Source organism: Bos grunniens, chromosome 14 (assembly GCF_055505025.1).
Source record: "Bos grunniens cultivar Pamir isolate PY7600 chromosome 14, Bosgru_T2T1.0, whole genome shotgun sequence".
Lineage (NCBI taxonomy): Eukaryota > Metazoa > Chordata > Mammalia > Artiodactyla > Bovidae > Bos > Bos grunniens.
In genome coordinates this window covers 27,194,111-27,217,834 of record NC_141178.1, presented here as the reverse complement: position 1 = coordinate 27,217,834, position 23,724 = coordinate 27,194,111, and the positions used below count along the sequence as shown (strand labels likewise).

At 39.5% G+C, this 23,724-nt stretch overlaps 1 protein-coding gene across 7 annotated transcripts in view; it reads left to right on the top strand.

The window, feature by feature from the left end:
* The window catches only part of NUDCD1 (NudC domain containing 1), a 93,267-nt gene that overhangs the window by 14,386 nt on the left and 55,157 nt on the right, over positions 1 to 23,724 (top strand). For 5 of the 7 annotated variants that reach the window (XM_086335343.1, XM_086335349.1, XM_086335348.1 and 2 more), the window contains exons 3-4: positions 16,314 to 16,499; positions 21,779 to 21,959. In XM_086335343.1, coding sequence (XP_086191469.1) covers positions 16,314 to 16,499; positions 21,779 to 21,959 — 367 coding nt within the window. The remainder of the gene's footprint in view (positions 1 to 16,313; positions 16,500 to 21,778; positions 21,960 to 23,724) is intronic. The other 2 variants (XM_086335345.1, XM_086335351.1) reach the window with 1 other exon arrangement.

Below are 23,724 nucleotides of genomic sequence, written 5' to 3'. Positions count from 1 at the left end.
CCTGTTACTTTAACTTATTCTCCTCTACTCTTAACCAATAGGCAATTACTTAATGTATTTTATATCTCAATATTGATGTAACTGTTCATGTCTGCTTTTTCTATGTGAGTTGTTAGCCCTGACTATGACAGTGGATTTATCTGTGGTCCCCTTTTGGTTAACATTTGCTTAGTGTATTTTTAAGTATGTTAATTGGGAATAGATCTCTTAGGATTGCTTTGTCTGTTGTGGATCAGTCCTTTTAGCGTTATAAAATATCCCTGTTTATCTCTGGGCTTTGGGAATAATTTCTGTCTTGAAATCTTCTGATATTTAATATAGCTGTCCTGGCTTTTTGTTTGTTTAATTAGTATTTGTCTTTTTCTGTTCTTTTTCTTTGAGTTTGTAAGTGTTAGTATTTTTAAAATGGCCCTTGTAAAGAGCATGTAGTTAGGTCTTGTTTTTTAATCCAGAATGACAATCTCTGTCCTTTAATTGGCTTAGTTCATTTATATTTAATTACTGTTATGGTTGGGTTTACCAACCATAATGGGTTGGTAATGGGTTGGGTAATGTTATGTTACCGTTTTGTTAATTTTTCTTGTTTTGAACCATCAGTTTTTTTGTTCCTTTGTGTCCCTCTTTAAAAATGTCCCTCTTTTTCTAAAAAAATTTTTTTTAATTAAAATTCCACTTAATTTTCTCTTTTGGCTTCTTATTTAAACCTGCTTGTGTTATTGACTATGAGGATTACTCCATTTCTTCTAAAGGATTCTGGCCCACAGTAGTAGATATAATGGTCATTGAATTAAATTCACCCATTCTGGTCCATTTGAATTCAATGATTCCTAAAATGTGGATGTTCACTCTTGCCGTCTCCTGTTTAATCACTTGTGATTTACCTTGATTCATGGACGTAACATTCCGGATTCCTATGCAGTATTGTTCTTTATAGCATCAGACTTTACTTTCACCACCAGAACACATCCACAACTGGGCGTTGTTTCCGCTTTGACCCAGCCTCTTCATTCTTTCGGAGCTATTTCTCCACTCTTCTGCAGTAGCATATTGGGCACCTACCAACGTGGAGAGTCCATCTTTCAGTTTCATGTCCTTTTGCCTTCTCATACTGTTCGTGGGGTTCTCAGACAAGAACACTGAAGTGGTTTGCCATTGCCTTCTCCAGTGGACTATGTTTTGTCAGAACTCTCCCCCGTGACCCGTCCGTCCTGGGTGGCCCTATAAAAGGTTGTTGTTGAACCATGAAAAGACGCCGGGATTCTTGGCCTCCGGAGGAGAAGAATTCAATCCGGGGCCAGAGACGAGGCTTGATCACTCGGAGCTTTGTGTAATAAACTTTTATTAAAGTATAAAAGAGATAGAGAAAGCTTCTGACATAGGCATGAGGAGGGGGCAGAAAGAGAACCCCCATGCTAGTGTTAGCAATGGAGTTATATATTCTCTAATTAGTTATTCAGTTCAGTCGCTCAGTCGTGTCTGACTCTTTGCGACCTCATGAAATGCAGCATGCCAGGCCTCCCTGTCCATCACCAACTCCCGGACTTCACTAAACTCATGTCCATCGAGTCGGTGATGCCATCCAGCCGTCTCATCCTCTGTTGTCCCCTTCTCCTCCTGCCCCCAATCCCTCCCAGCATCAGGATCTTTTCCAGTGAGTCAACTTTTCACATGAGGTGGCCAAAGTATTGGAGTTTCAGCTTCAGCATCAGTCCTTCCAATGAACACCCAGGACTGATCTCCTTTAGAATGGACTGGTTGGATCTCCTTGCAGTCCAAGGGACTCTCAAGAGTCTTCTCTAGTTCAAAAGCATCAATTCTTCAGCGCTCAGCTTTCTTCACAGTCCAACTCTCACATCCATACATGACCACAGGAAAAACCATAGCCTTGACTAGACAGACCTTTGTTGGCAAAGTAATATCTCTGCTTTTGAATATGCTATCTAGGTTGGTCATAACGTTCCTTCCAAGGAGTAAGCATCTTTTAATTTCATGGCTGCAGTCACCATCTGCAGTGATTTTGGAGCCCCCAAAAATAAAGTCTGACACTGTTTCCACTGTTTCCCCATCTATTTCCCATGAAGTGATGGGACCAGATGCCATGATCTTTGTTTTCTGAATGTTGAGCTTTAAGCCAACTTTTTCACTCTCCTCTTTCACTTTCATCAAGAGGCTTTTGAGTTCCTCTTCACTTTCTGCCATAAGGGTGGTGTCATCTGAATATCTGAGGTGATTGATACTTCTCCCAGCAATCTTGATTCCAGCTTATGCTTCTTCCAGTCCAGCGTTTCTCATGATGTACTCTGCATATAAGTTGAATAAGCAGGGTGACAGTATACAGCCTTGACGTACTCCTTTGCTGATTTGGAACCAGTCTGTTGTTCCATGTACAGTTCTAACTGTTGCTTCTTGCCTGCATACAGGTTTCTCAGGAGGCAGGTCAGGTGGTTTGTTGTGGTCCACACAGTCAAAGGGGTTGGCGTAGTTAATAAAGTAGAAGTAGATATATTTCTGGAACTCTCTTGGTTTTTCAATAATCCATTGGATGTTGGCAATTTGATCTCTGGTTCCTCTGCCTTTTCTAAATCCAGCTTGAACATCTAGAAGTTCATGATTCATATATTGCTGAAGCCTGGCTTGGGCAATTTTGAGCATTACTTCACTAGCGTGTGAGATGAGTGCAATTGTGTGGTAGTTTGAGCATTCTTTGGCATTGCCTTTCTTTGGGATTGGAATGAAAACTGACCTTTTCCAGTCATGTGGCCACTGCTGAGTTTTCCAAATTTGCTGGCATATTGAGTGTAACACTTTCACAGCATCATCTTTCAGGATTTGAAATAGCTCAGTTGGAATTCCATCACCTCCAGTAGCTTTGTTCTTAGTGATGCTTCCTAAGGCCCACTTGACTTCACATTCCAGGATGTCTGGCTCTAGGTGAGTGATCACACCATCATAGTTATCTGAGTCATGAAAGGCCTTGCTCAGTAAATCTTTAATCCAATTTTCTGCTGATGGGTGGGGCTGTGTTCCCTCCCTGTAGTTTGGCCTGAGGCCAAACTATGGTAGGGGTAATGGCAGCAATGGGAACCTCCTTCAAAAAGACTTATGTTGTCACACTCAGGACTGTTGGAGTCAACTCCTAGGTGAGTCAGTGCCCCTGACCCCGCGGCAGGCCACTATTGACCCACGCCTCTGCCAGAGACTCGGGCAAGTCTGGCTCAGTCTCTTGTGGGGTCACTGCTCTTTTCTCCTGGGTCCTGGTGCACAAAAGGTTTCCTTGTGGTATTTTTAATTGTTAGTGTAGACATTGTAGTACTCATCCTTAACTTATCCTAGTTTTCTTTTAATTAATGTTATTCCAGTTAAAAAACAATGTAAAACCCTACAGTAATATAACTCCTTTACTTCCTTTTCCATCCTTTGAGCTATTGTCATACTTTTTGCTTCTTCATATGTTGTAAACTTCATAATACATTGTTAATGTGCTTGCTTTAAATAATCAGTGGTCTGTTAATAGTTTCCTGACTGCTCTTTGCTCTTTCTAGCTTTCCTCTATATTTCATCTACAGAATCTAATTTGTTTGCTCTTAACACCTCTCATTTAAAGTCCTTAAATATTTCCTTTATGGCAAGGAACACACTTTTTAACATGTAATTTTAGAATAGGTAATGCATTCATGTGATTTAAAAAACAAATTTAAAAAGATATTTAGTAAAGTCTTTCTGACCCCAGTTTTATCTGTCCTTTCCCTCTATTATTTCTTTTTTACTAGTTTCTTGATATATTCTTCCAGAGGTGGATTTGTGTGTGTGTGTTTGATTTTTATTTTTCTGGCCAGTATAAGCATAAAGTGATATATTTGTTTAAAAAATACAAACTCTTCACCTTGGCAACTGTAGCCTATTATGCCCTTTTCTCCAGCTTTGTCTTTCACCACTTTGTACACTGCATTCTAACAATACCATGTAACTAAAACCTGCCCTGTATCCCTCTGCCTCCAGCCCTTTCTTTATCTTCTCTCTGATTTCTGTCTCGGGCTGCCTCACAGTCTTCACTTAAGTTTCAGCTAACTGTTTCATCTAGGAAGCTTACCTGAGGTCCTCTATTTCCTCCTCCAGGATATTCAAACCATTAGTCTCAGATCTGCATGGACTGTGAGTTTTTCTGCATAGGGCTAGATAGTAAATGTTGCAGGGTTTATGGACCAGACTGTCTTAAGTCACAGCTGCTCAGTCTTGCTATAGTAGTTGTGAAAATGGCAATTCACAATATGTAAACAGTGAGTGTGGCTGCATTCCAATAAAACTTCATTTACAAAGACAACAGGCTAATTTTTAGGCTTACGGAGTATAACTTGCCAACCCTTGATCTAGGCTGTGTGTCATATTTTTATAATCCTAGCAGCCAACAGAAGGCTTAATCAGTATGTTTATAAAATGGATAACAGTTCCTTAAAGCTTGCTGGCTTTACACTTTTGATATTATCTATTATTTCTTCTTCAGGTAAAAGTGTGAGTCTCGTTTGTTGAGATAGTATTACTGAATAAGAAATATTTATTTCTCTTCAACAAACATTTATTGAATTACCTGTTACCATGGAAGTGAGGATAAGATGTAGAAATAGTACGGAGGAGGAAATAGTTTACTACTATGCATGGTCAGGCTGAGCGACTTCACTTTCACTTTTCACTTTCATGCATTGGAGAAGGAAATGGCAACCCACTCCAGTGTTCTTGCCTGGAGAATCCCAGGGACGGGGGAGCCTGGTGGGCTGCCGTCTATGGGGTCGCACAGAGTCGGACACGACTGAAGCGACTTAGCAACAGCAGCAGCACCAGTGGTACAGAATACCGCACTAATATTTTTTTGATCAGCAACAAAGGAAATCAGCTTGCTCTTTGAACTATATTGGGAGCAGGTGGAAGTATTGGCTGCTGTGGTTATACATTGGCTTTTTTTTTTAAGTGAAAACAGTTCTTACATAACTTTTATTGTCCAATTTTTTTTTTTTTTTTAGTCAAAGGCACACATGCACAAATCTCAAGGAGGTTTTTATTTGCGGCTGATTTACAAAAATGACCATCCTTGTTAATTTGGGCTAAACATTATTGTGGTCACAGTGAATGAAGGCTGTAGGGCCTAAGAAAGGAAATCCACAAGTTGTTTAACCTTTAGATTTTGTCGGGAGCCAGCAGGTGGCAGCAGGGCAACACAGGTTTATAGAGGCATTGTATTGATAAGGTCCGAATCAGCTTAATTTGTGAGGTGTATGTGTTCAGTCGCACAGTCGTGTCAGACTCCAGCCTGCCAGGCTCCTGTGTCCATGGATTCTCCAGGCAAGAATACTGGAGTGGGTTGCCGTTTCCTTCTCCAGGGGATCTTCCCAACCTAAGGATCGAACCTGCTTCTCCTGCGTCTCCTGCATTGGCAGGCGGATTCTTTACCACTGAGCCACCTGGGAATCTCAGCCACAAGCCACTGAGCCAACTTGTGGTTTACAGTCCTTAATTTCAGAAAAATGTCAGTTGAAAGGAAGTTCACTTAGGAAGTAGGAAAATTCCAGTTCCTTAGAAAAGCAAAAAAAAAAAAAAAGAACAGTGTTTAAAATTTGATTCTTTATTATATTGTCATTTTATCATATCAGGGCTTATTTTAAAGTACTGTGTTCTGTTTCTTAATATTTAGGGGATTAATTCTGTCCTAATGTCTTTTATCTGAAAAACTCATGTTTTTGCTAATAAAGAACATCATCTTGTGATGCCTCTTTAAATTGCATGTAAAGATCCAGAGGAGAGTTACTGGTTCCATCTGAAGCATGCACTTGTGAGGCTGTGTCTCGGAGTTACTGGTTACAGCTGCTTGCTAGTCCAGCTCAGTTATTTACCAGTATATTTTTATCTAGACCTGAGTCCAGCTTATGTTCTACAGTTGAGTTTACTAGCAGGGAGCTGGTGATTTATCTGGTTAAAAAAAAATGAGAGGTGGAGTTCTTGGAACTGTGTGTGCTTAATACATTATTGAAAGCTTTGTGGTACATAAAGACATTACTTAATCAAATTACAATTAATTTAAAACACCTTTCCTTGAAATTCTAGCTAAAAAGTGGGGGAAAGATGAAGGATATAGGAAGACTTTTTTTCCTTCCAAATAGTTATTAGTGATAAAAGTCTTTCTCCAGAAAAAGATCACTCCCTTTTAAAAGGGCAAGTTTTTAAATATCAGTGTCTAATAGTAAATGGCATCTTTGTTTAGTTGGACTTTTTTTTTAAACTTCAGTAGTGTTTTCTGTAAATGTACATGTATTAGAAAAAAGCTCTGTTAGTTCAGAGCTTGTCTTCTTGTAGCTGTAATTAAGATCTGCAACTGTTTTAAGATGTTTTTATAAATATGTAGTTCATGTATTAGTACTAATTTGCCGTTTTTTAGAGTGTCATTTGTACACAATATGTGGACAGTGATATTTTTGTAATATGTTTTATTGACTCAGGAATCTAATTAAAATACTGTATAATGTATTAGCCTAAAAGAAAAACTGAATATAGAAGTTTCGTTCATACTAGAGGGTTTTTTTTTTGTGGGGGGAGGTTACTTTATAAATTGCATTCACTTCTGACGTATCATTTGTTTAGAAAAACTTGAGAATTGATTTCTTCTCCACAGGAAGTGTGGAATATAGGAAAGACCAATTTTTGGAGTGCAGTCAACCAAGATTTGAATATTGGCCCTGCCATTTCTAGCAGTGGAGTTATAGGCAAATTATTTAATTTTTTTGAGCAGGGCTTTTTATCTTTTTCAAGTGGGATAATTTCAACTTCATAAGATTTGGAAATAATTAAATGAGATGGCAAAAGTCAAAGCACTTATTTAATACAATACTGTACATTATTATCATTCAAGAAGTACTTCATTTATCATTGAAATTTTAATTCTTTCACAATTTAGCTGTGTAATGTTATCTCAGAATGATTGTCAACAGCTTTAAATATAGTAATGTTAACTTTTTTTTGACTGGAAGAAGAAAATGATTGGTTGGGACCAGGACATTATAGATGCTAATTACATAAAACTTTATTATTAAGACACTGTAAAACTGTTAATGGAGGATATTCAGAAATAATTTAGTACTCTAATTTGATTTATTAACGCAGAAGAAAATATTTTGTTGCCTACAGTCCATTTAAAATTAAAATGTATTCTGAAAACTAGGTTTCAAAAATCAGGAACATTTTAGGTTCTTTCACATAAACGATCATTTAGCTTCGAGATAACTGTGTGTTTTCTTTTGCATTTTTAATTCAATTATTTTTGGCTTCACATTTATATACTTGAATATCTTAATCATTCTATTGGATGTTGCACTCATTTATCTGGTAATCATAGTCCATGGGGTCGCAGAGAGTTAGACACGACTGAGTGACTTTGACATTCACATCCGATAATCAGTTGCCTAGCAGTCTCAGTTATATGAAGCCTTGTATTTAAAAGAAAATGGCTTAAAGCCATCTTTAGGATGGAGTATGAAATGAAGAATAATGGCTTCCTAACAATGGTTCCCTAGCTTAGATGTTGTGAAGGGCATGTAGTGGGGGAGACCACTAGAAACTTTGCTTTGAAACAACTGTTTTGAGGAAAAAGTTGCACTTTATTTTAACTTATTCATATCTTTTAATTATGTATATCACATGTAAATTATTCAATGTTTTTTAAAAAAAGTCAAGCAATGTATTGAAGCAGTAATGGAAATTTCCCCTTGACCACCAGTCTCCTTTACCACCAGGTCTCGTTTTCTTCTAATGCTAAACACTGGAATAGCCCAGTCTGTCTGTAGCTTACTCTGTGCTGTCATATCACACTGTTTGTTCCAACATATATGGATTTATATGTTTTCTGCATCTGCATTTTTTTTTCAGTCATTATCTTGGAGATCTTTTTAATGTGTTATAAATCTACTTCAGGGGACTTGGTGGTCTGGTAGTTAAGACTCTGCCTTCCAGTGAAGGGGGTGCAGGTTTTCAATCCCTGGTCAGGGAGCCAAGATCCCACATGCCTCACAGACAAAAAACATAAAACAGAAGCAATAGTATAACAAATTCAACAAAGACTTTAAAAATGGTCGACATTAAAAAATATTTAAAGAATTAAATCTACTTTAGTATAACTAAGTTATTTGGTATTCCAAAGGATAGTTATGCCAGTTAACCATTCATCTGCCTGTGCTCTCCAGACAGAGATGCCAGGTACACGTTTATATTTGAGCACATTGGATTTATTTGTGAAGCAGAGGAGGGATGTGTATAACGGGGAACCACAGGATGTCTCAGTAAGAGGATGGTAGAAAGGACATTGTAGGATTAGGCTTGTATTAGATGGTTTGGGGAGAGGATTTTAGAAACTGGGGCTTTGCTCTGGGTTGGCTACTGTTAGGAAACTGGATAATTCCATGATGGATTTCTTAGTAAGTCTTGTCCAAAAGGAGGGAAGACTGGACCAAGGCTTAAGCTGTGATAAGTAATATTGGCATGGATTAGGATCCTATTTGTGGCTTTGAGAACATTCATATTTTATATGTATTCAGTTACCATTATGGCGTGATGCTGTTTTTCTCTTGTTTGGTCATAATGACAGAGGTCACACAGTGTCCTAGTCTGATGTTGATGTTCTGTGAAATTGTTTGTTTATCAGGAGAATATGGCTGTTAGTGTCACTAGCTCATAGCAAAGCCAAGTCCTCGCTAATACTACCAGCCTAGCGTTGGGCTGTCGGGTGCTGCTATTCTCTTCCTCACTATTGATAAACGACTAGATTGTATCTTAGTTTTTATTAGCACATTTTGTCATTTGCATCATTAAAATAAACATTCTTGTTATGTGGATCTTACTGTACACGTGCAAGTATTCTAGAAGTGGAATTGTCTTTGTTGTGTGTAGTCACTAAGTCATGTCCGACTCATTTGCAACCCCATGGACTGTAGCCTGCCAGGCTCCTCTGTCTATGGGATTCTCCAGGCAAGAATACTGGAGTGGGTAGCCAGTCTCTTCTCTGGAGATCTTCCCAGCCCAGGGATAGGTAGATCTTCCCAACCCGCGTCTCCTCCATGGGCAGGCAGATTCTGCACCGCTGAGCCACCTGGGAGGCCCACTAAAGGGTCTATAACACATCATAAAACGTGATTTATAATCAGTGCGAAAGTCCTATACTTCTGTTCCTGCCAACAGGGCACCTTAGCCAAGAATAGACATTAACGGTCTAAGATTTTTTTTTTCCCCGTGGCTAATGGAGGTATCATTATTTTAATCATATTTTTTTTTTTTACTAGTGAGTTTGAATATTTTGGCCTTTTTTTTTTAAACCATAGTTTTCCTGTTCATATTTTTTTACTATGAAAAAAAATGATAACCTTGTCATTCTTGTTGAGTTTTAAAGGTATTTTGTATGTTATTAGTACTGTGTTGGAGAAGGCAATGGCCACCCACTCCAGTACTCTTGCCTGGAAAATCCCATGGACAGAGGAGCCTGGTGGGCTGCAGTCCATGGGGTCGCAAAGAGTCAGACACGACTGAGCGACTTTACTTTCACTTTTCCCTTTCATGATTGGAGAAGGAAATGGCAACCCACTCCAGTGTTCTTGCCTGGAGAATCCCAGGGATGGCAGAGCCTGGTGGGCTACCGTCTGTGGGGTCGCACAGAGTCTGACACGACTGAAGTGACTTAGCAGCAGCAGCAGTACTGTGTTATATTTGTGGCAAGTATTTGTCTTCTTACCTCCTGTATGTCTTTTATTTACTCATAAGAAGGCTTTCTCCACCCTGAGATTATTAAAACAATCTTCTAACAAAGTTACTTTACTTTTCTATTAAAACATTGAGATTATTGATATATCTGGAATAAGGAATGTTTTGTATGTTTTTTTTTTTTCCAAAAATTCCCTAATGTTCCACTATTATTTGTTGACTAGTCCATTTCTTTCACAATAATGGGAAATTCACCCTCATGTTCTAAATGCCTACACAGGCATTAGCTTGCAGTAAAATTTCTCTTCTTTCACTTAACTGACTGGATTGACTGATAGTCTCTGTTCTCTTTTAATAACATACTGACTGAAGACCATGGTAAGCTTGATATGTATTGCTTATAGGCTGCTCAGGTCTCTACTGTTATAATTCTGTTTGTGCTAGCTGAGTTTTACATCAGTAATAATCAGATTTTCTCATTCTGAAAACTTGTCAACTGTGTTTGTTGATGCATTTTCATTATTTAATGCAGTATTATATAAATCAGTAAAATATGACTACAAAAAGAAGGAAAGGTGCCCTTTTAAAGAAAACAAAATTGCGTACTTTAGAAAGAAACAATGGGTCACTAAAGAACTTGAGGATAATAAGGACATAGTTTAATTAATTAAATCTTTTTTAGTGTCAGTTCAGTTGCTCAGTCGTGTCCAACTCTTTGTGACCCCATGAATCGCAGCACGCCAGGCCTCCCTGTCCATCACCAACTCCCAGGGTTCACTCAGACTCACGTCCATCGAGTCAGTGATGCCATCCAGCCATCTCATCCACTGTCGTCCCCTTCTCCTCCTGCCCCCAATCCCTCCCAGCATCAGAGTCTTTTCCAATGAGTCAACTCTTCACATGAGGTGGCCAAAGACTGGAGTTTCAGCTTCAGCATCATTCCCTCCAAAGAAATCCCAGGGCTGATCTCCTTCAGAATGGACTGGTTGGATCTCCTTGCAGTCCAAGGGACTCTCAAGAGTCTTCTCCAACACCACAGTTCAAAAGCATCAATTCTTCGGCGCTCAGCCTTCTTCACAGTCCAACTCTCACATCCATACATGACCACTGGAAAAACCATACCCTTGACTAGATGGACCTTTTTGGCAAAGTACTGTCTCTGCTTTTGAATATGCTATCTAGGTTGGTCATAACTTTCCTTCCAAGGAGTAAGTGTCTTTTAATTTCATGGCTGCAATCACCATCTGCAGTGATTTTGGAGCCCAAAAAAATAAAGTCTGACACTGTTTCCACTGTTTCCCCATCTATTTCCCATAAAGTGATGGGACCAGATGCCATGATCTTCGTTTTCTGAATGTTGAGCTTTAAGCCAACTTTTTCACTCTCCACTTTCACTTTCATCAAGAGGTTTTTGAGTTCCTCTTCACTTTCTGCCATAAGGGTGGTGTCATCTGCATATCTGAGGTTATTGATATTTCTCCCGGCAATCTTGATTCCAGCTTGTGTTTCTTCCAATCCAGCATTTCTTATGATGTACTCTGCATATAAGTTAAATAAGCAGGGTGACAATATACAGCCTTGATGTACTCCTTTTCCTATTTGGAACCAGTCTGTTGTTCCATGTCCTGTTCTAACTGTTGCTTCCTGACCTGCATACAGATTTCTCAAGAGGCAGGTCAGGTGGTCTGGTATTCCCATCTCTTTCAGAATTTTCCACAGTTTATTGTGATCCACACATTCAAAGGCTTTGGCATAGTCAATAAAGCAGAAATAGATGTTTTTCTGGAACTCTCTTGCTTTTTCCATGATCCAGCGGATATTGGCAATTTGATCTCTGGTTCCTCTGCCTTTTCTAAAACCAGCTTGAACATCAGGAAGTTCATGGTTCACATATTGCTGAAGCCTGGCTTGGAGAATTTTGAGCATTACTTTACTAGCATGTGAGATGAGTGCAATTGTGCAGTAGTTTGAACATTCTTTGGCATTGCCTTTCTTTGGGATTGGAATGAAAACTGACCTTTTCCAGTCGTGTGGCCACTGCTGAGTTTTCTAAATTTGCTGGCGTATTAAGTGCAGCACTTTAACAGCATCATCTTTCAGGATTTGGAATATCTCAACTGGAATTCCATCACCTCCACTAGCTTTGTTCGTAGTGATGCTTCCTAAGGCCCACTTGACTTCACATTCCAGGATGTCTGGCTCTAGGTCAGTGATCACACCATCGTGCTTATCTGAGTTGTGAAGGTCTTTTTTGTACAGTTCTTCTGGGTATTCTTTCCAATCCCAAAGAAAGGCAGTTTTCTTTTGGGAGCTTTTGGGAGCTTAAAGCTCAACATTCAGAAAATGAAGATCATGGCATCCAGTCCCACTACTTCATGGGAAATAGATGGGGAAACAGTGGAAACAGTGTCAGACTTTATTTTTCTGGGCTCCAAAATCACTGCAGATGGTGACTGCATCCATGAAATTAAAAGACACTTACTCCTTGGAAGGAAAGTTATGACCAACCTAGATAGCATATTCAAAAGCAGAGACAGTACTTTGCCAACAAAGGTCCGTCTAGTCAAGGCTGTGGTTTTTCCAGTGGTCATGTATGGATGTGAGAGTTGGACTGTGAAGAAGGCTGAGCACCGAAGAATTGATGCTTTTGAACTGTGGTGTTGGAGAAGACTCTTGAGAGTCCCTTGGACTGCAAGGAGATCCAACCAGTCCATTCTGAAGGAGATCAGCCCTGGGATTTCTTTGGAAGGAATGATGCTGAAGCTGAAACTCCAGTCTTTGGCCACCTCATGTGAAGAGTTGACTCATTGGAAAAGACTCTGATGCTGGGAGGGATTGGGGGCAGGAGGAGAAGGGGATGACAAAGGATGAGATGGCTGGGTGGCATCACTGACTCGATGGACTTGAGTCAACTCCGGGAGTTGGTGATGGACAGGGAGGCCTGGCATGCTGCGATTCATGGGGTCGCAAAGAGTCAGACACGACTGAGTGACTGATCTGATGATCTGTGTATTCTTGCCATCTCTTCTTAATATCTTCTGCTTCTGTTATGTCCATACCATTTCTGTCCTTTATCGAGCCCATCTTTGCATGAAATGTTCCCTTGGTATCTCTAATTTTCTTGAAGAGATCTCTAGTCTTTCCCATTCTCTTGTTTTCCTCTATTTCTTTGCATTGTTCACTGAGGAAGGCTTTCTTATCTCTTCTTGCTATTCTTTGGAACTGTGCATTCAGATGCTTTTATCTTTCCTCTTCTCCTTTGCTTTTTGCTTCTCTTCTTTTTACAGCTATTTGTAAGCCCTCCCCAGACAGCCATTTTGCTCTTTTGCATTTCTTTTCCATGGGGATGGTCTTGATCCCTGTCTCCTGTACAGTGTCACGAACCTCATTCCATAGTTCATCAGGCACTTTGTCTATCAGATCTAGGCCCTTAAATCTATTTCTCACTTCCACTGTATAATCATAAGGGATATGATGTAGGTCATACCTGAATGGTGTAGTGGTTTTTCCTACTTTCTTCTATTTAAGTCTGGATTTGGTAATAAGGAGTGCATGATCTGAGCCACAGTCAGCTCCTGGTCTTGTTTTTGCTGACTGTATAGAGCTTCTCCATCTTTGGCTGCAAAGAATACAATCAGTCTGATTTCGGTGTTGACCATCTGGTGATGGCCATGTGTAGAGTCTTCTCTTGTGTTGTTGGAAGAGGGTGTTTGCTATGACCAGTGCATTTTCTTGGCAAAACTCTATTAGTCTTTGTCCTGCTTCATTCCGTATTCCAAGGCCAAATTTGCTTGTTACTCCAGGTGTTTCTTGACTATCTACTTTTGCATTCCAGTCCCCTATAATGAAAAGGACATCTTTTTTGGGTGTTCTAAAAAGTCTTGTAGGTCTTCATAGAACCATTCAACTTCAGCTTCTTCAGTGTTACTGGTTGGGGCATAGGCTTGGATTACTGTGATATTGAATGGTTTGCCTTGGAAACGAACAGAGATCATTCTGTCGTTTTTGAGATTGCATCCAAGTACTGCATTTCAGACTCTCTTGTTGACCATGATGGCTACTCCATTTCCTCTGAGGGATTCCTGCCCGCAGTAGTAGATATAATGGTCATCTGAGTTAAATTCACCCATTCCAGTCCATTTCAGTTCGCTGATTCCTAGAATGTCGACATTCACTCTTGTCATCTCTTGTTTGACCACTTCCAATTTGCCTTGATTCATGGACCTGACATTCCAGGTTCTTATGCACTATTGCTCTTTACAGCATCGGACCTTGCTTCTATCACCAGTCACATCCACAGCTGGGTATTGTTTTTGCTTTGTCTCCATACCTTCATTCTTTCTGGAGTTATTTCTCCACTGATCTCCAGTAGCATATTGGGCACGTACTGACCTGGGGAGTTCCTCTTTCAGTATCCTATCATTTTGCCTTTTCATACAGTTCATGGGGTTCTCAAGGCAAGAATACTGAAGTGGCTTGCCATTCCCTTCTCCAGTGGACCACATTCTGTCAGTTCTCTCCACCATGAGCTGCCCGTCTTGGGTTGCCCCACGGGCATGGCTTAGTTTCATTGAGTTAGACAAGGCTGTGGTCCTGGTGTGATTAGATTGACTAGTTTTCTGTGAGTATGGTTTCAGTGTGTCTGCCCTCTGATGCCCTGTTGCAACACTACCATCTTACTTGGGTTTCTCTTACCTTGGGCGTAGGGTATCTCTTCATGGCTGCTCCAGCAAAGCGCAGCCACTGCTCCTTACCTTGGACAAGGGGTATCTCCTCACTGCCGTCCTTCATGACCTTCAACGTGGGATAGCTCCTCTAGGCCCTCCTGTGCCCGCGCAACCACTGCTCCTTGGACGTGGGGTTGGTCCTCCGGGCCGCCACCCCTGGCCTCGGGCGCTGGGGCGTGGGGCAGCTCCTTCCGGCCGCCGCCCCTGATCTCATTCGCGGGGTATCTCCTCTCAGCCGCCGCCCCTGACCTCGGACGCGGGGTAGCTTCTCTCGGCCGCTGCCCCCGACCTCGGACTTGGGTAGCTCTTCTTGGCTGTTCCTGCGCCGTTGCAGCCTGGCACTTTCGGCCGCTGCCCCGACCTCGGACGTGGGGTCACTCCTCTTGGCCGCCACCCTTTGGGTTTGGGGTCCTCCCGGCTTCTGCCCCTGACCTCGGACGTGGGGTAGCTCCTCTTGGCTGCGCTTAGTGCGCCGGTCGCAGCCGCTGCCGCGCTTAGTGTACGTATATATATATTAATCTATGCAGTTCTAGGAGCAGGGAATGAAATACATGAAAAGTGAAAGTCGCTCAGTCATGTCCAACTTTTTGTGATCCTATGGACTATACAGTCCATGGAATTCTCCAGGCTGGAATACTGGAGTGGGTAGCCTTTCCTTTCTCCAGGGGATCTTCCCAACCCAGGGATTGAATACAGGTCTCCCACATTGCAGGCAGATTCTTTACCGACTGAGCCACCAGACAAGCCCTGAAATATATCAATCAAGGATTATTTCTGTACTGCAGGTAAACCTGTTAACTAAAAACTAAAACAACAATAAAAATTGAATTGAATAGTTTGGTGTATGAGGGGAAGTTTATTTTCTGAGTTGTAGCCCTTTTTTATATATTTTCTTGTAAAACATTTTAATAATGTAATGCATCTTACTACTTTATATTACGGGCTTCCAGATGGTTCAGTAGTAAAGAATCCACCTGCCAATGCAGGAAATATGCAAGAGATACAGATTGGATCTCTGGGTCGGGAAGATCACTTGGAGGAGGAAATAGCAAGCTACTCCAGTATTCTTGCCTGAGAAAATCCCATGGAGACAGGAGCCTGGAGGGCCACAATCCCGTGGGGTCACAGAGAGTCAGACACGACTGAGCATGAAGCATGAGACACTATATTTATAAGGATATATGTATATACAAAAAAAATATGTTAACAAAAATGCAAGTTGTTAATAGCATAACATAGCATTTTCATACCACAGAGATGTCTGTGTAGGAATTTAGAGCATGATGTGGTTTTCCAATTGGTTAAAAATACTGATCGTTAATTTTAAACTTAAGAATGAAGACTAGATTACTGCATTGCATTAGTTATCAATTGCTGTGTAATAAAGTACTTCAGAACTTAGTAACTTGAAACAGTCAACGTTTGTCATCTCACAGTTTCAGTGAGAAATCAGAATGGCTTAGCTAGGTAGTTCCCTCTCAAGATTTCTCAAGAGAATGTAGCCAAGATGTCAGCCACAACTGCAGTGGTCCGAAAGCCTGACTAGAGCTGAAGGGTACACTTCCGAACTTCACTCACGGGCTGCTGGTGGTTGTCAGGAGCCCTGAGTGCCTCCTCACATGGGTCTGTCACGTGCAGTTGAAGAGAAAGAGCAAGATACAAGATGCACAGTCTTGTGTGACCTAACCTAAGAAGTCACTTACCGTCACTTCTGTGTCAGCCAGTGGGATAGCTTATACTCAAGCAGGGGACTTGGGGAAGAGGAGAGTAACCAGTGCACTGCTGATGTTTTTATTCTGTGTGTGTTTGTGTCAAGGAGAGGGAGGGATTCATTCATAATGTTCGGCTTCTGTTTAGGATACTGCCTTAGGAAAACCACGAGAGGTGTTTCGACTTCCTACAGATTTGACAGCATGTGACAATCGCCTTTGTGCATCCATCCATTTCACGTCTTCTACCTGGGTTACCTTGTCAGATGGGACTGGAAGACTGTATCTTATTGGAACAGGTGAACGTGGAAATAGTGTTTCTGAAAAATGGGAGGTGAGTTTTTTTTTTTTTTTTTTTCTTGAGACTTAATGCTGAGTCTGGAAAGTATATGCAAATTAGATCTTAATGATTTTGAAATAACACCTTTTTAGGGATGGTTTACATGTGACCTCTTGATTTTTATAATATATAGTGTTTCGGATATCTTTTAAATAAAATGTTTACCTTTTGTGAAACTGATATATTAGCTATTCTTGTTTTGATCTGGGGTGAGTGCAGTTGTCAAGAATTGCATTTGTTTTTCAGCAAATACCAATTGAGTTCTTTTCAAGTGTAAAGCAGTACCTTAAGCATTGACCTTGCTACCTTCTTTTTTGTAAAGAGTTGGCCAGAGAATTACATTGTCATGTCTTTTCTCCTTTCCTCATGTTTTATTCTCAAATATATTTATGAGCCTAGCATGCTTCTACTGCACCACTTGGCTGTCTGATATGTTTAAACTAGTCAAATAGTAACTTAACCAGAATATTCCCTATTTAGAAAAATATACCATAGCATCAGTTCAGTCTCTCAGTCGTGTCTGACTGCGACCCCATGGACTGCAGCACGCCAGGCTTCTCTGTCCATTACCAACTCCGGAGCTTACTCAAACTCATGTCCAAAGAGTCAGTGATGCCATCCAGCCATCTCATCCTCTGTCGTGCCCATCTCCTCCTGCCTTCAGTCTTTCCCAGCATCAGGGTCTTTTCAGGGAGTCGGTGCTTTGTGTCAGGTGGCCAAAGTATTGGAGTTTTAGCTTCAGCATCAGTCCTTCCAGTGAATATTCGGGACTGATTTCCTTTAGGATGTACAGCTTGGATCTCCTTGCAGTCCAAGGGACTCTCAGGAGTCTTCTCCAACACCACAGTTCAAAAGCATCGATTCTTTGGCACTCAGCTTTCTTTATAGTCCAACTCTCACATCCATACGTGACTACTGGAAAAACCATAGCTTTGACCAGACGGACCTTTGTTGGCAAAGTAATGTCTCTGCTTTTTACTATGATGTCTAGGTTAGCCATAGCTTTTCTTCCAAGGAACAAGCGTCTTTTAATTTCATGGCTGCAGTCACCATCTGCAGTGATTTTGAAGCCCCCAAAAGTAAAGTCTCTCACTGTTTCCATTGTTTCTCCGTCTTTTTGCCATGAAGTGATGGGACCGGTTGCCATGATCTTAGTTTTCTCAATGTTGAGTTGTACGCCAACTTTTTCACTCTCCCCTTTCACTTTCATCAAGAGGCTCTTTAGTTCTTCTTGACTTTCTGCCATAAGGGTGGTGTCATCTGCATATGTGTGGTTATTGATATTTCTCCCGGCAATTTTGATTCCAGCTTCTGCTTCATCCAGCCTGGCATTTCTCGTGATGTATAATGCATAAAAGTGAAATAAGCAGGCTGACAATATACAGCCTTGACATACTGCTTTCCTGATTTGGAACCAGTCTGTTGTTCCATGTCCAGTTCTAACTGTTGCATTTGACCTGCATACAGCTTTCTCAGGAGGCAGGTCATGTGGTCTGGTATTCCTATCTCTTGTTATTGTGATCCACACAGTCAAAGGCTTTGGCATAGTCAATAAAGCAGAAGTAGATGTTTTTCTGGTATTCTCTTGCTTTTTCGATGATCCAACAGATGTTGGCAATTTGATCTCTGGTTCCTCTGCCTTTTCTAAAACCAGCTTGAATATCTGACAGTTCACGGTTCACATATTGCTGAAGCCTGGCTTGGAGAATTTTGAGCATTACTAGCGTGTGAGATGAGTGCAATTGTGTGGTAGTTTGAGCATTGTTTGGCACTGCCTTTCTTTGGGATTGGAATGAAAACTGACCTTTTCCAGTCCTGTGGCCACTGCTGAGTTTTCCAAATTTGCTGGCATATTGAGTGCAGCACTTTCACAGCATCATCTTTTAGGATTTCAAATAGCTCAACTGGAATTCCATCACCTCCAGTAGCTTTGCTCATAGTGATGCTTTCTAAGGCCCACTTGACTTCACATTCCAGGATGTCTGGCTCCTGGTGAGTGATCACACCATCGTGGTTATCTGGGTCATGAAGATCGTTTTTGTATACTTCTTCTGTGTATTCTTGCCATCTCTTCTTAATATCTTCTGCTTCTGTTAGGTCCATACCATTTCTGTCCTTTTTTGTGCCCATCTTTGCATGAAATGTTCCCTTGGTATCTCTCATTTTCTTGAAGAGATCTCTGGTCTTTCCCATTCTATTGTTTTCCTCTATTTTTTTGCACTGATCACTGAAGAAGGCTTTCTTATCTCTCCTTGCTATTCTTTGGAACTCTGCATTCAAGTGGTTATATCTTTCCTTTTCTCCTTTGCCTTTAGCTTCTCTTCTTTTCTCAGCTATTTGTAAGGCCTCCCCAGACAACCATTTTCTTTTTTGCATTTCTTTTTCTTGGGGATGATCTTGATCCCTGTCTCCCGTACAGTGTCACGAACCTCTGTCCATAGTTCTTCAGGCACTCTGTCTATCAGATCTAGTCCCTTAAATCTATTTGTCACTTCCACTGTGTAATCATAAGGGATTTGATTTATAACTAATTATCTACCAATCTCCAAGATGCCATTTTTATTTCAGTTTTTTTTAAACAATGTCACAGACTTAAATCTGAGGGGCAGGTTTGCATTTTAGAAATAATAAATATGAAATTAGTTTCTCCGGAGCCACAGGTTTTGAAAGTAGACAAAGTGACACTGAGTTGTGGTAATAAAGTACAACGTGATATTGCTGCCTTCTAAATTTCAGCAGGTGGCCTTTAGTTCTAGGTAGCTAAAGGGATAGAATTTAATATTTTACATCTTATAAAACATTTTTATCAGACCAACAGGTGCCTGTAAACACTGGGCTTTAATTATTTGAGAAAAACAACAAGGCCTTAGTGGTTTACCTTTCTTATTGTTAACCAAATGCTGCTCTACCTAATTGCAGTGTGTTCGAAAAGTTAAACAAAAAACACAATGAAATACCAGAACAACAGCGTGTTTATAGGAGACCTTTGCAGTCAGTCACAGTTTTAAATATTAATTGGACATTGTGACATATTCTGTTCCTGCCTCCAATAATTTTTTCTTTTCTTTTTTTTTACTGAGGATATGTTGTATATAGCACCCAGCTACCTGAAACAGTTGAAAAGAATTTGGGGAATGATGGACAGGAGAGATATAAATGAGAATGGATCTGTTATCAAGCTATGGGGATTCTATTGGTATAAGAAACACAATGACCCTCTTCACCTTCGGATTAAAAATAATACCACGTAGTCCATCAGAAGAAAATTCATATGGGTTTATAATTCATTTGGTTTTTGCTATGTATATCTCCTTGGCCCATATAAGTCCTTCAGTAAGATTTTTTTTTAATAAATTAAAAATTTAAATTTACTCCATATCCTCTTCAGTATATATACTGTCATAATGAAGTCAGTCCTCTCTGGGGGTATAGGGACAGTGGGGAAATTATGGGACCAGGGCATTAATTGAAGTGGAAGGGATATTGTGGGATAGTGGTCACTTTGAGAGAAATAACTGAGTTTTGGGATTTTGAGGGAATTGGTGTAAGAGAGGAGGCTAAAGGTGGAAGTGATGGGGGCATGGTAGGGCATAAGGGGCCCAGCAAGCGTGGTGGTGATGACTGAAATGTAGAAAGAGAAATGAAAGAAGGCAGGGGATGTTTGGCCTCTAACATGATGGGAGTGCTATATATCAACAGTTTCACAGTTGATTTTCCAGGCTTGTTCAGGGGACTGGAAACGTCAACGTAAGAATTTTTAAAAGTCCTGACGTGGTCTCCTCTGGTCTCCCTCACGTGAGAGAGAAAGAGGGGGAGGAAACAGTAATCTGGCTACTTGTACTTGGCAAAACTTACCTTTTTTTTCTTCCTACCCTTTTATTTCTTCTTGTCCCCAAACAGAAGCAAAACCCACTTAACCAAAAATGTGTCTATTGTTTTCTGAGTTTTTTCCTGTTTTGTCAATAAGTTACTTTGTATCATATTTTAGATTTCACATATAAGTGATATTGTGTGATATTTGTCTTTCTCTGTCTGACTTATTTCACTGAAGTTGGATAATCTCTAGGTCTGTCCGTGTTGCTGCAGATGGCATTATTTATTCTTTTTTTACGGCCGAATAGTATTCCTTTGTATGTATACCACATCTGTATTCATTCATCTGTCCATAGACATTTAGATTACTTCCATGTCTTTGCTCTTTGAAGTACTGCTGCTGTGAGCATTGGGGTAAGGCACCCTTTTTTTAATAAGGCTTTCAGGTAGCAGCCCACAGGAGGGGATTCCAGATATAGGTTTAAAAAGAAAAAAAGAGCGAATTCTTGTGTTTCAGTTAGATTTGTATTCAAACTATTTATTTTTTCATTTATTTGAAAAACTCGTTTAGAAATCAGTCTGAAAACCTTTCCTGTTCGATATTTAACAAAGATACAGTAGTCTTTTAGATTATGTGTTGTAAGAAGAATTTGATAAGATTTTGTACATCTTTCCATGATGCTTTGATTTGCCTTTTTTTTTTTTTAGAAGAAATTTCAATATTTAACAGTTAGTGGAATTATCTTTTTAGATGAAATGAGATCTTTTGTTTTTGAACAGTAAGAAAGTTTTCATGATTTGTTCTCCAGTTCCTTTGACTCTTACCTTTGTAAATTTCCAGAAAACAAACAAAACGAAGCAAACAAAAAACTATAGAAAAGAAAGATACACACACATATACAAACAGTATTCAGAAACTAGGAAGAAGAAGGCAGAAATAAATTAGAGATATGATTAATATATTAATATATATTATTTTATATATAATATAATATAAATGACTATATTATAAATGGATGATTATAATATACAATATAGTAATATATCTCAATAATTTAGATACGATATCTAATAAATTAGATATGAGACATGGGAAGAGATGAAGTAAGGGAATATTGACCTCATTTCCTCTGTACGGAGCACTCTTTTTCACTTGGCAACTTTCTACAGGATTGCTTTTAATTCCCTTTCTCTTTAGATGCCATTTGGAGGCCCTTTTGTTTTCTGTGTGTACTGATCAGTTTTCTCTGTTAAACAAATAGATGTTTTCTAAAAGTTATTTCTTTAAGCAGTATTTTAAACTTGTAAGCTTTATTTCAGGGCTTTTTTGTTCTTGTGTCCTTGCAGTAAACAGTATCCAAATTACTTGTTGGATTGTCAGAATTCTGTGTATTTCCTCTGTGCTCTATGATTTCATGTAATACGTTTTTCTGAGTGCCATCTTTTTTTCTTTTTTGTAGATTGTATTTAATGAAGAGCTTGGGAATCCTTTTATCATAATTCACAGCATCTCATTGCTGAAAGCTGAAGAACATTCAATAGCTACTCTCCTCCTTCAAATAGAGAAAGAGGAATTGTCTATGAAAGGAAGTGGTTTCTATGTTTCCTTGGAGTGGGTCACTATCAGTAAGAAATGTGAAGGTAAAACAACAAAATTCTGATCTCTCTGCGGTGGTTGCCATAATTCAGGAGGTTTTGAAATGCAAAGCTGTTCCTGTAAATGCTGTTTGCTTTTTCTTAAGCATTGTGTTGTGATTCTAGTACCTGCCACCCAATGGAATGAATATTTATAGGTAGTTTCTCTTTAGGTATGGATTATAAAAAAAAAATAATTATGTGCTTCCACAGTTGAATGAATACACCTTTTGTGTAAAAGAAGACACTACTACATATTTTGGAAGAATTTAAAGTATATGTTTTTAATATATACAAAATATATGTTAATATGTAACATTAAGCACAAGATTTGTTCTTTGAAATATTTAGTGTAATTTATTCTTCCTCCGGTGTTGTAGTTTTATCTCTGGAGGAACACAGTAACTTAAATCATTTGATTAGATATTGGAAACTTTGTAAGGGCTAGATGGTAACCATATGACCTATCACAGTTCTTCAACTAGGATCTTGTGCTGCAAAAGCGGCTGTAGGTGAAGGCATAAATGAATGAGTATTGCTGTATTCCAGCTGTATTCCATTTACAAAGGCATAAATGAATTAGTATAGCTGTTTATTTATTAACACTGACTTTTGAATTTTATATAATTTGACATGTATTTAAATATTCTTTTGATTTTTTTTTGAACTATTTAAAAATGTAAAATTTATTCTTCAGCTCACAGGTCATAGTTTGCAGATCCCTGCTTTAGATAAATAAAAGCTTTGTTTTTTAAATTAAGGTACATAACATAGGAGAAATCACCATGGGTGTTTTTCCTTCTCTAAGACTCTTGGTTCCATGACAGCTTTAGCTCAGTCCACAGTGGCGCTCTGCTGCAGCTCCATGGCTTCTGTTCTCTTCATCTTTGTTCCCTTCATTCAGCTGGACAGTTATATTTAGACTCACCTTTCTTTTTTTTTCTCTCCAACCGATTTTAATTATTGTAATTGTAGAAACATTCTTTCTGTTGTTGACTTTAGCTTTCTTTTCTGGACGTTTCAGTTCCTTTATTCCCTGAATTGCTAATATAATTCTGTTACTTTTTATTTTCTAATGAATATAACAGAGCAGTGTTGTATTTCTAGACTGTTGAGTGGAATATTTGATAAATTATATTTTGTGGTCAAGTAAGTTTGAAAATGTAGGCATACAATAGCCACATTTCACATTAAGGATAGTCAAGTTTCTAAAAATCTTGAGTAAAAAAAGAAAATGTAATTTTGATCCAGCCCTTCCCAACCCATTTAGCCATGGAATTCACTTGAGACCTACTGTTTTCTATCCCACATGTTGGGAAAAACCATCTTATAAAATACAGAGTGTCTAAGGTTGGGTCTTTGGAGCCAGGCAGGACTCTGCCTTGCATGTACCTATGGAAGAAAAATCGTTGTTTTTACTTCACGAAATGAAAAGTCTATTCTTAAATATATATGACGTGAATATGTGATTATAGGTGAGGATTTAGAGAGCAAAATGACATATTTTAGAATGGGTTGTATTACTATGTATGTATATGTATTATTATGGGAAGGATTGAGGCAGAAGGAGAAGAGGTCATCAGAGGATGAGATGGCTGGATGACATCACTGATGCTATAGAGATAAATTTGGGCAAACTTAGGGAGATGGTGAGGGACAGGGAGGCCTGGCATGCTGCAGTTCGTGGGGTCGCAAAGAGTTGGACACTACTGGGCCACTGAACAACAACCACGTATGTGTTATTATGCATAACTCATGATGTTGAGTTATG